Source organism: Harpia harpyja, chromosome 19 (assembly GCF_026419915.1).
Source record: "Harpia harpyja isolate bHarHar1 chromosome 19, bHarHar1 primary haplotype, whole genome shotgun sequence".
Classification (NCBI taxonomy): domain Eukaryota; kingdom Metazoa; phylum Chordata; class Aves; order Accipitriformes; family Accipitridae; genus Harpia; species Harpia harpyja.
In genome coordinates this window covers 17112358-17124571 of record NC_068958.1, presented here as the reverse complement: position 1 = coordinate 17124571, position 12214 = coordinate 17112358, and the positions used below count along the sequence as shown (strand labels likewise).

The following is a 12214-nucleotide window of genomic DNA, read 5'->3' as shown; positions in this document are numbered from 1 at the left end:
GCAGGTGAATGGGAGTGTCTTAGAAAGAGCAACTTTTATTAGAAAAAAAAAATGGCACAGAGAAAACAAAGTCCTTTCCAAAGCCCAGCAAGCAAGATCAGATCCAGGGGCAGCAGTAGAGCCCCACACCAAATTTGGACACTGCAATAGTTGCTCAAGGCACAGCCCTAGCCCATTGAATGGCTCTGGCACAAGGATTTGAGCATCATTTTATGGGCTGCCCATGGCACCTGAAAGCTGGCCTCAAGAGAGCACTCCTCTTCCCTGCTGGTTGGGCTTAGCAGCCCAGGGAGTGCAGGACCAGGGGGCTGCACAGCCATGGGCAAAGGGCTCAGGAAGAAAGGTGAGAGGGAAATGGGGTTTGCAGAAGGGGCCCAGCACAGGGTGCTCAGCTCCATGCAACACCAAAAATAGGGTTGTGGCCAGCCCACCCCTCCTGTATCACTAAGTGAAAGGGGTCGCTGCTTGTGGAGGGCAGGGGACAGTAAGGGCAAGGTGGAAAAGGCCAAGGCTCTGGCTCTGGCTTAGCTCTGTGCTGGAGGGAAGCACCAGGGCCATCAGGTCCACCCTCCTTCCATAAGGCATCTCCAAGCTACACTGGCATCCGTGTGACTTTGCAAACACCATTTGCCTTTGGTTGGGTCCCTCCAGCAGTGACAGCCTAGGAGGGGGGGTGACACCTGCCTGCCCCACCTCACCGCACATGAGCCAGGCAGCAGGGATGGACAAGGTCCATGGACATGCAGCTGAAACTTCCTTGGCCAGGCAGCTTCTTGCCCCACTGACATGATCCAGCTGCCAAGGAGATGTATAGGTTGATCCTCTCTGCAAGCAGTTGTGGGGCACAGCCAGAGATTAGAAGCAAAACACCAAAATATTTTGGGGAAACGAGGCAAGAGTCTGCCTTCAGCACTTGCAAGGAGTCTCCAGGCCTGGGCGCTCCCAGGCAGGCAGTGAGTGAGAACTGGGGTCGCAGGGATAATCTTCCAGCCTTCTTCATTCCCATCCCACAAGCAGAAGACCCCGGCAACCTGGGGTGCACCTACACGTGGTGTGGGAGACTCTCATGGCAGTGGACTGCTGGATGGTTGGGTAGGGCTAGGCTTTGATCTTCAGAGCAAAACAGTTTTTCCCAGATCATCTGATATTATTACAACTGATATTATTACAACTGGAAAAGAAAGTGAGAAACAGTGAGGCCGGGCCTGAGGATGCAAACCCCCAAAGGTAGCTACTTTAACCAGGACCATACTTGTCCCAAACAGAGGATGGGACATCCAGGCATCCCCTAAATCCCACCACATGCCACTTCCCTTCCTCTTCCAGACCAGACCTCTTCTCACCCTTACAGCTGCCTCCAGTTGTCCCCTCCTGCTGACCCCCCTAAGTCATGGGGTCCTGGATGTCCCACACGACCCCTCTCCCCCCCATAGCCTGGTTCTCCCACACCTGCCCTGGGGGTGATGCACCGGTGGGCAGGTCCCAACTCTGACGCTAGCTCAGAGAACGCACTAATTTTCAAAGCAGTTCAATCTCCACCTTGGTGTCTCCAGGGTTGTCTCCAGGCTGCTTTACCCAGACATCACGGTTTGGCAGGCTGTTTATTTTCCTGATGTCCTGCAAACAGGAGAGTCATAAGTGGCACAAGGTTTTCCCCATGCATCATGTGCAGTGTTGCCCTGGTCTGACTTGAACGAAACCTTGAAGCATACATGCTCCAGGTAAAACCAGCCAGCTTTGAGATCCTGCACCTGGTAGACTCTCAAAACCAAGTGCAGCTCCAGCCCACAGAGATGGATGGCAGCAGGCATCATTATAGGGAAAACTGATAAAGGAGCTGCAAGCTTTACCCAAGAGTGACCTCGGGAGCAAACCTTTTCCTGGCAGACAGAGCCAGCACACCCTCCCGTACAGACACGTTTGGGCAGTGCTAATCTCTGCAGCTCAGCACTGGGGGTGCCTGGGCTTGCCTGCCTGGACTGCAGGGCTGGGCTGGAGCTGCCCCTCCTGGTCCTGTACCCAGGCAGCTGCAGGAGACTCTGCTAAGAGCAGTGGAAAAACACCTCATTGCTGTAAACAGTGATACCTCCCCAGGACCTGCTGAACCTCCCCTTTACAAGTACAGTAAACTACCCTGAGGCCAAAGGGTCTCTTGTCCATCTCCCTCACATACATGCCCCTGGAGCAATCACGGTGACAAAATGATGACCTCTGAGTCACCTTAGCTGGGCACTTTGCACCTACAGCTACAAGACACCCTACATTTGAGGGCTTGGATACACTGAGGGATGCAAATCACTCCGGACCCCACATGCAGCAGGACCTCTCAGTGCACACACAGGTCTCAAAGTCCCACAGAGCCCAGTGCTGAAGGACTGAGCATACGGCTCATGTCCCAGTGGCCTCCAGGACAGAGCTAGTCCTCCAGACACTGGTAGAGATGGGATCATGTTGGGGTGATCTCTCTCACTGGTGGCAGGTCAGGTCCCCCTGTATGTCCCTTGGGACACGCACCCAGCTGATGCCTGCTCCCTCCTCACCCCACCAAGGGCTGGGATCAGCTGCTTCGGGCACTTTGGGTTCAGGATCAGGGCACAGCAACAAGTAGAGCCCTGACGTCTCACCATGGTGGCCCTGCAGCACCCAAACCTCTGACCCTGGCTAAACTCCTCTCAAACCCTTTAATGGGTTCAGCCAAGGGTTCATCAACCCTTCAAGCCCCACCACCCCAGATGCAGGGACATGTCCCACCAGGCTGCCTGGTCTCAGGGCTCTAGCCCGAGGTCTTGGCGCAAGCCAGTACCTTGCTCTTTTCCTCTTTGGCAGGCTCCTGAGCTCGGCTGATCCACAGATTAATGCGGGATGTCACTGATCCCGGGATCTTCAGGTTGTCCTGTGGCACAGAGAGGGACACCAGCATTACAGCACCAGCTCTCCCACTGCACAAATGTAACCTGGGACAGTCCCCAGGGCATGGGGAGACTGAGCAAACCCACAACAGGCAGATACCAACCTACACCTTGGCTCTTTCCCAGCTCCTGAGATACCAGCACATTGGCACTAACCCACACACCACCAGAGCACAGTTTTGGTGGCAGCCAGTGCCCAAGCCCAGCCTTGCCTGGCACCGCTCAGCAAGCACCAAACTCCCACCAAACTGCATCCAGGCAGCAGCCTGCTGGGCTGTGTGTTTGTATCCAAAGAGGGGAAGATTCGTCCAAAAAGTTGGTGGCTGCCCCAGCACAGGACCCTACTGGAAGGTCCTCGCTCGGGCCAGCTCCTGCCCTTACCTTCCTGGCAGCAAGCGGCTCAGCCTTGCTGGGAGCGCTCGCCTCGAAGAAGTTGCGCTTGCTGGCCACCCCCTCCGAGGACAGCAAGAGGTTTTTCTGAATAGTCAGAGACGATTTCACCACCTCCGAGCGCTGGGAGGAGAGAGGGGCATCAGCAGGGGCCATGCTGCACCCCAAGCAGTAAAAAGCAAAGTCCTGCTGCTGGCCCGTGTCCCGAGCCCATTGGGGTCTGCTCCTTCCCTGCCTATCACCAGCTCATGGGCTTGCCCCACTGCTCCCCCCAGCAGGACTGTGCAGCATCCCCATGACCATCTTCAAGGGATAACCCCTCCCTGCTCCTAAAACCCTGAGATCGACCCCTTTTTCTGCCTGGGACCATCTTCTTCAACCCCATTAGCATTGGTTGTTCGGTGCAGCTCAGTCCCTTTCTCCCTTCCCCACTCAGCTCCAGGCCACCCCTCTCCCTCTCCCCACACATGCCTCCCATGCCAGTCCAGCTCTGCCAAGGGTTTTCGCTACCTGCACAGCCGAGGTGTACTTTTCCAGCTTCTCCCCAATGGTGGTGCTGCTACCTGGGATCCTCAGACTTGCGCTGATGAAGAAAAGGGGAGAGTTGAACACTTGGGATCTCCTGGGACTCAGCCCATGGTCCTGGAGGACTCCACTTGGCGGGAGAAGACCCTGTCCAACCCAGGCACTCCTCCTGCATCCGTCTGCCAAGTGAACCAAGGCAGCTCATTCCCTGCTGGTGATTGAGATCTCTGGGTCTCACCATCTTACTAGGGCCACACTGTACACTGAAAAATAGCTCTGAGCTCCTCAGTTTACCCCACTTTCACCACTGCCAGGTCTGAACTGCATCTTCACCGATATCAGTATGAGTTTGCCTATAGTATGCCTAGGAGCAAGCCCAGGTGCCCGTAAAGCCCCACTCCTCTGCCCTGCATTCAGAGGTGGGAGAGGGCAGCCTGTTGACTCCCTGCATTCAGACCTGAGCCCTTGGTTCCTCAAGAGTTTTTAAGCCACCTGTCCCAATCTTGCCATGGAGATGTGGAGGATCACTTGATCTGGCCACCAAAGCCAGATCAGGTTGCTTATGGACCTGTATAGTGGGTTTTGGTATCTCCAAGGATGGCACCCTGTTGTGGTGCTGCACCACTCAACACTTAACGACTCCTGTGCAGACACAAGCGGCAATGAGAAACTGCATCAACCAAGAGACAGCAGGGGCTAGCTGGGGGGATCTTGTACAGATGGAAGCTATATGTTGGACATTGTCCTGTCCTCTGCTAAGCATCACTGCCCGGTCAGCCAGGCACCCTGGGGACCAAAGTTCAGCAGACCTGTGCCAAGGCACTCACTAGCTGGTACCAGGTCCCATCACCTCCTCCTCCTCCTCCCTTGGAAAACAAAGGATGACAATTCCTGCCCAGCAAGACCAAAGTAACGTGAAGAGAGGTGCTGACCTCCTTGTGAGAGGGCTTTGGCTTTCTTCTTTCTGCTTTCTTGAGATCACCTGGAAGACACAAGGAGAGGAGATACTAGAGCCGTCTTTGGTTATCAAAGATAATCATGGGAGAAACTGTCTCAGACTCATCTCCCCCATTTTCAAGCAGGCTCCATTTTCAGCCACACCAGAGCTTATCTCATATCTCAAAGGTCTCCAGACTAAAGACACTTTGTAGTGCTAACAGTTTTATTCCCAATAAAGCACCATGAAAGTCAATCAAGCCTAGCCAGTCAGCCTTGATTCACAGCAGGGAGGATCTCGACAGCTCTTGGTTTTCCCAGCCTCTCCGAGCACTTTATTCCAGAGATCTTTTGTGGGAGCTAGAATTGAAGATATTCTCAGGGATGTAACAAGGGACAAGAAAGAGGATGGATTTTATTTTTATCCTGTGCTCTCAGAGAAGACTAGAAGAGCCGGAGGGTGGATGGTCACTCCTGTGACTCTTTGGAAAATCTGAGGACAATGAGCTCCCTGTTTTCTCATGACTTCCCACAAGTTTCCATGCCAGCACAAAGCATACAAACATGGGCATGTTCATCATCACAGGCCTTTGGTCAGACACAGAGAAGGAAAATGGAGGAAAGACTAAAGCAGAACTGCAATGCCCAGATCAAGGGTGGATTTTGAATGCACTTTTGGGAACAGACTCTGCCAACATAACCTGGAGACAAAAGCAACCCTTCCTTCCCCCCATCCTCCACTGCCTATATGGGAGTCTTTCTCCCACTTGCTTTAGCTCTTACCCGAAAGGAAACTGTTCTTGGGCTGGTTCGTCTGATGGAGCTGCTGTAGGTGACACGAGTTGGAGAAGTATCTGACTTTTCTGCAGGTTCATCTTGGGTGGGAGACAGCTGTATTACCTGCTTTGAGGGATTCCTGGATGGTTGCTGAGGAAAAAGCAGACGTCTGATGCATCCCTGCAGAGTCTGCAGAGAAGGCTGAAGTGCAGGGAGCAGAGCAGCCAGGGTGGGAACTGGTTTGGAGGCAGGAGTTTGAGATCAAAATCCCCCAAACCTTGGCTGTCTCACTTGGATACGCAAAGCCCCAAACACCTCTTCAGTGAAACCGTGATGGCAATCAGTAGGGGCTTGCTGGAGAAGGTGATCAGAATAATACATGCAAGGGAGGGAAAGGAGGTGGTGGGACCCTGTCCACCACCACATGGTTTGCAGCTCTCAGAAAAACCTTCCCCAAAAGCCCACGGGTCCCATTTCCCTCCTGGTACTTTGGGGCTCTCTCTCCCTCTGTTGTCCTCCCAGCACCCAGGACCTCGCACCCCAAGGGCTGGTGCCTTGTCCATTCCTGCTCACCTGCTGGTCCAGAGATGAGGTCACCACCGAGGCTGCCTTCTCTGTGCTGCGGCTTCCCTGTCTGGTAAGGATCTTCACTTCACGGAGCCGGCAGCGCCCCAGCTCCAGCGATGCCTGCTGCTGCAGCTCCCCCACCTCCTTCCTCTGCTCTCCTTGAGGAGTCCCCACACCTTGCCTCTCTTTGTCCTGGAGCCCTCCCCTCATCACCACCTTCCTCTCCGAGGCTGGCTCCGGGTGCTGGTCTCCTGGCAAGTCCCCTCTGCCCTTGGCCGCATCCTGACTCCGCTCTCCAGCCTTGATGCTCTCCTGCCCCACGCGCAGCTGTGTCCCTACCTCTGCACAGCTCGCTCCCACCCCTGGCTCCTGCTGCTCCTTCTCCTGCCTCAGCTTTTCAGAGACAGTCATCAGGGACTTTGTCCGTCTCCCTTCTTGTGTCTTCAGCACCTCCGAGAGCTTATGCTCTTCCTCATCCTCCAGAGACACTGGCTTCACCAGGGATTGAGGTCTAGAGACAGAGACAAAATGGACAGCAAACCTCAGCACCCTGGGGCCAGAGGACTGGCTTTTGTGCTGCAGGTAAGGTTAACCCAGGTGAAAGGCTGTGGGGGGGAATGTAAAAATCCCACCGACATCCTGGAGGCATCCCTGCAGACCAGGCCTTGCAGCCACACTCATCCCCGTCACCCCAGCTAGGCTCTCTGAGGACAAGTTTGGATTAAAAGTCTTTTTTTCCTTTTTGTAGCAGAGATTAAGCATTTCTGCAGCCTCATCCCATGACATCAGCATCCATGAAGTGCTGTGCCAAGGAGCTGTGGGCTCAGAGCAGCGTGCTGGTTCTGCTGCTGGATGGGACATGTGTCTGTGTCTCTTCACTGGACTAGGAAAAAATACCACTATCTTAAAGTTTAAAGTGTTGGTTGTAAGTCAGTCTGCTACGGCAGGGTTCAACCACAGTCCCAATACGTTCTGCAAAACAGTCATTTCCCCTCATTCCCACAGGCAAACACAGGCACCAGATTTGGGAAGGGGCAGATAGGACATTTGTCCAGGGCCATGCAGACTGTATCTACACTGTTGCCAGGACTTGGGAAGGAGATGGCATATTTGCCCTCCTTCTGAATTGCATTCACCATACGGCCAGCCTGTGCTAGCACCAGGGAAGGGGGACTTGTCCTGTCTAGCTTGTTCACATTAGTCATATCCAGCCCCTATTCAACCCGTATCGAACCCAAGCATCCTAACTCCACCCTGTCTGAAACACAGAGAGAAACACCTCTAGAGCATGAGTCTCACTGTGGACAAAAACTGCCTAAATATTGGACATTTCCAGGATCAATTTAGAGAGTGGGTCAGGTTGTGTAAGGGCAGCCTGATCTCAGGGCACCTCCAAATCTCAGCTCGCTGCAGCAAGGGCCTTTGGGAGCACCACTGGAAAGCCCTTGGGTCACCTCCCCACTTCAGCAAAGGTCATACAACATCACTGCAAGGTTCAGAGGAGGAGGAGGACAACCAGCCAGGCTCTGCATGCTTGGCTCACCTGTCCTGCAGAGATGGGGGCCTGTCTGTTCTTACCTGCTCAAGATGCCACTGGGGCATGGCCAGCACCGACCTGATCTCAACCTCAGCACCAACCCTCACCCTGGCACACCAGCTCCCTGTGCCATGGGACATGTTGAGGCCCATGACTGAGCCCACCAGAAATATACCCCTCTTCTTGTATTCCTCCTGTGAAGCCCATCCTTCTGCCTAAAGGCCCGTTGGACCCCTGCTTTTCCCACAGCTCAGCCCACTCTCATCCAGAAGAGAATCCCACCAACTGCAGCAGCTTTGGCTCAGGGTTGAGAAAAACAAGGCAGCAAGCTGCAAGCCGTCAGCATCATGAGTAAGACTGATGCTAGCAGGACCCCCACACCTGCTGGAAGCTGGACTGGTGTCTTTCACAGGGCTAGGAGGTTCTTCATCTGTCAATGTGGAGGACAGCATGTTCCGGTGCCTTCGCCGGCGCTCTCTTTGCTGCTCTTCTTCATCCTCAAGGGTCCTCTGCCTGGCCAAGCTGTTTGGGATGAAACATAAGGACATGGTGAGGCTGTGTCCTGCAAGGGGAGCTTGCAGCTCTGATGCCAGACAAGAAAGGAGACTGAAATACCCTTGGGCATGGGCCAAGGGGCTGATGGAGGTTGCCTTCCCCAGCTGGTGCACAGGGCTGGAGGAGAGGCATGCCAACATGAGCCAGGTGTCGCGAAGCACTCTCGCTCCACCCAGCTGATGCAGGCATTTCCCAACACAAGCACTTGACTTTACAACTCCTAATTTCTTCTACTGGAGGGAGCACTCATTTAAAAGGAATCCCTACATTAAGCAAACCTTCCAGGGAAAGGATATTTAACCTGTAACTCAGCAAGACCAGGACCTTAGAGTCACCACATAAACTGGAAGGGTAGCCACTAGTGGTAGAAGATTTTAGCCCCAATGTGAGTTGTGGTGATGGCATTTTAATTTTTATTGAGCAAAAAGCCTCAGATGCAGAAGCATCAGAGGCTGAAGGCAACTGCTGACAAGGTCTGCCTGGAAACAGGGCCAGCAGGAGCTCCTCTTACTCCCTGCACGTGGCTGGGACTGGGAATTGTTTATAATCACAGATTGTACCAAAAAGGCAAGGTTTGTAATCATCTTTAAAGAGTCACCTTTAAAGATTTTATTTTGCACAAGCCAAGTGTATAAATTTTTTGGATAAAATGCCATGCTGAATAAAAAGTTCTTTGGAAAACACCAGCTTTCCCTTCCTTTCTCTGTGCAAAACCTGCCCACCCTCTTTGCCAGTGCATGAACTGTGTTGGAAAATATTTTTATTGGCTGGATCGAGCTTTTCACAACAGTGTTCATTTACCTACAGCACTAGTCCTCAATCAGCTGCAGACACATGCAAGGGTCCCAGTGGAGCTCCCACCACCCCCAACAGCCTGACAGGGCAGAGCCCTCCCTGAACGGGATCCATCCCATTGCAGCATCCCAGCTCTGTAGCTGGCACTCCAGTTTCATCCATTCTCAGGGTTTACTTTGAATTTGACTTTTAAGAATGTGAAAGTCAGAGCAGGTCCAGGCCTGTGGTATCGCTAACGCTGTTGCGGACATGGTGACTCGCAGCGTGGTTCACGAGTTACTGTGTAATGAAAGCTGGGTCATAAATTAAACCACATTACCCCCCGCAACTATTTGCGGCTTCTGTTCTTCCTGGTCAAGGGAGGCGGGGGAGCGTGAAAGGGTCAGCAGAGCAGAACGGAGAGCAAAGGGGGGACGGGTCCTGGCTGAGAGCTCAGGGCCTGTTTGGGGACAGGGCAATGCCAGAGGGTGTGCTGCCCTTCCCTCCCACTGCCTCCATCCCCATCGTCCCTTGCACCCCCAAGCAGCCTTCACACCCCTGCAGCAATCAGACCCATTGCTGGGGCGCTCCAGGTGGTCCCCGATGCCATGCTTGGCATTGGGAGAGACGGGGATGGAGAAGGCTGGGACCTGCCCCAGGGAGCCCGCGAGCATCCCCAGCTGGCTCTCACCCCGCTGGGGGACACCCCCCTGTTCTGCTCCTTGCGGCTGTGCTCGCCTCCACGGGCCTGACCCCGTAAATATTTGTACACAGCTTAGCTGCACTGGGAAGGCAGCATGGCTTTATTTGCACAGCACGGTGTGATATCCCAGTGCAGCAATCATTGCACATACACATTCCCACCTGGCAAGGTTAGCACGTGCGTATGGACGTGCCTCTGCTAAGCACTGTTGTCCCTCAAGCAGTGACAGCGTGGAACACTAATGCTGGTTTAAATCCACGAGAGCTAGTTACTTCTTTGTTTTTGCATGCATAGGCTCCTTTGAAATGAAAATGAGATTTTACTGCCTTGCATTTGCTTGGCTCCTTCAGAGGCAGCACATAACCTGGCATTATCAACATGCAGTTTCTCGTTATTTGTAATTAAGAAATCTACCCATTAAGCTATGGATTTGCTTTGCCAATCTTTCCCTCCTCTTTTCAAAGAGGGATTTATTTTTCACCATTTTACCTTTTTCAATCTCAAAGAGATGAATAAAAAAAGATTGGCAAGTGTCCCCCTACCTTGTCCTCTCCTGTCCTGTTAATCATTAGTGCTGAGATATCTGACATTTGTGCTGTTTCAGTGAATGCTGTCTCATCTAATGAGAGAGGAGAAACTGCCTTCCTGGGCTGTGAAACAACCTGGGTGCAGAACCCCGCTGGGCTTGCGTTTGGGCAGGTCCATGGCTCAGAGGAGGTGGAACTGGATGGGGCTGGGATGCCCTCTGGATCCGTCCCATCCATAACGGAGGCAGGGTGTGAGCTGGCAGCCTCCGAGCAATGGGGTCTCAATTCCCTTTTCTGGGTGGCCGTGGTGGGTGTCTTACTTGAAGTGCTGGTGTTTGCAATTAAGTCTCGGAGCCATCACATCCCCTTAAACTAGGATTTCTGCTCCATTTTGTGGAAGAGCGTAGCTGCTTTTGAGTCACCATTACCCTGCCTGTGCAGCCGAGGTTGGCAGTGCTTGCCCCGGGGTCTGCAGGAGGTCCAGAGCTATTCCCACATCACCCGGGCTTCTTGTAAGCCCCTGACTCACCCTCCCCCCCCCCCCCCCCGATGTCCAGGAGCTCCCATCGGAGCCAAAAACCCACTTTTTAGTAAAGACCGAGCGGAGCAGCCAACGCCACAGGGCTGCAGGGATTGTTCAGCGACTGCCGATGAATCAGTTCTTGCTCAGTGCCGGATTGGCAGAGGCTGCAACTCCACACGGCAGAGCCGGCACACACACCCAGGGGCTGTATGGATACGGGGCGAGTGAAAAACCCCACAGCCAGCTCTAGAGCAAGCCTGGAGGCACAGCCCAGCCAGACTGTACCCCAAAGAAAGGCAAACCAGACCAAAAATATATCCAACACAGGGCAAGGATGCATTTCCAGATCCATTTTCCTATGCAGTACTCAGCTTCCCCAGGCAGCAGAAACAAAAATGTCTCTGATCTTGCCCACCCACAAGAAACTCCAGTAGCGCCGAGCTCTCAACAGGACTGGCACCACCTCTGAAAGCAAAAACCCCCATGGCGGCTGCCCCCTCTTCCCATCCTCCCCAACACCCCTCAGCCAAGGCTCACCATGCCAGCAGCCCACCCTCACCCCCTCCCTCCCGCTGGTGGAAGGGGTTAAGCATTAAACCACAGCACCTACCTGGAGAGATCGGACCAGTTCCTTCTGCTAAAAGACATTCCTGCTTCCCGTGAGATTCAGAGAGCCCCTAAAACTTGTGCAGGCATCAAGGCCAAGGTGCTGTCAGACCTGTGGGGATCTGCGCTGCCCGAAGACTCTGCTCCCTGCGGAGGGACGAACTCCCTGCAAGGTTATTTCCCTGTGCACCTTTACCCTGCCTGCAACCCGTTTACCACCACGCTGCATCACATGGTTTCTTATCTACCTTGACAGAGGCAAGGCTGTAATTTTTCTACTAGCGGCGCCGTGCAAAAGACGCCCTGCCCAGGAGTGCCACGCAAAAGCAAACCCCTCCTCACTGCCTGCTATGCCAGGGTTCGAGCAGAGACCCACGCTCAGGGCTCGATCCATCCAGGTCTCCCAGGGTTTCAGAGACAACTCCCTGCAGAGAACCTGTTTTACCAGCCGCTCTCCACCAGTCAACAACTCCTCCAACACCAGTGGAGGAGGTGAATTACCTTGGGCTGAGTGGGAGGAGGCTGGCTCCCAGGGATCCAAAACAGTCATTAAAACACCTCCATCTGGGTGCAGTCCAGCCCTTTCCAAAGAGCATGGGAGGGTGCCCTGCTACTTTCAGCCTTTTCTGGACATCTTGGATTGAGCCGTCATGGCCTCCCTCTCATTACGAGCTTTGCTGCAGTTCCTCCGAGAACTCACGAAGTCTCAGAGGAAGTGGCTGAAGCATGGGGAGTACCCAATTTTTGGGTGCTGAAGCCCTGTGCCAGAGGGGAGTTGTGTGCCCAGCCTCATCCTATGTCTGGACCAAATCCATCAAACCTATCGTCCCCCCGCCCCGGGCTGGTCCCGAGACCTTGTCCCCCCATGCTCACACAGGGCAACAT

At 53.9% G+C, this 12214-nt stretch overlaps 1 protein-coding gene across 1 annotated transcript; it reads right to left on the bottom strand.

The window, feature by feature from the left end:
• Window positions 1–15: 15 nt before the first annotated feature.
• LAD1 (ladinin 1) lies at window positions 16–11796 on the bottom strand. The gene is made up of 10 exons (XM_052815599.1): window positions 11334–11796; window positions 8023–8163; window positions 6111–6615; window positions 5544–5687; window positions 4757–4806; window positions 3810–3882; window positions 3291–3422; window positions 2804–2893; window positions 1540–1617; window positions 16–1171 (listed from the first exon to the last, which is right to left on the bottom strand). Exons 1-10 carry the CDS (start codon window positions 11369–11371, stop codon window positions 1166–1168), a joined length of 1257 nt encoding a protein of 418 aa, XP_052671559.1. The 5' UTR covers window positions 11372–11796; the 3' UTR covers window positions 16–1165.
• Window positions 11797–12214: the final 418 nt, after the last annotated feature.

What these genes read in the sequence shown, in the direction of transcription:
- LAD1 (XM_052815599.1), bottom strand. Translation starts at nt 11,371, where the DNA reads ATGTCTTTTAGCAGAAGGAACTGGTCCGATCTCTCCAG. An exon ending in AGTACACCTCGGCTGTGCAG is followed by an intron (nt 3,423 to 3,809) that starts GTAGCGAAAACC and finishes CTCTCCTCCCAG; the next exon opens with CGCTCGGAGGTGGTGAAATC. An exon ending in AGCCGCTTGCTGCCAGGAAG is followed by an intron (nt 2,894 to 3,290) that starts GTAAGGGCAGGA and finishes TCTGTGCCACAG; the next exon opens with GACAACCTGAAGATCCCGGG.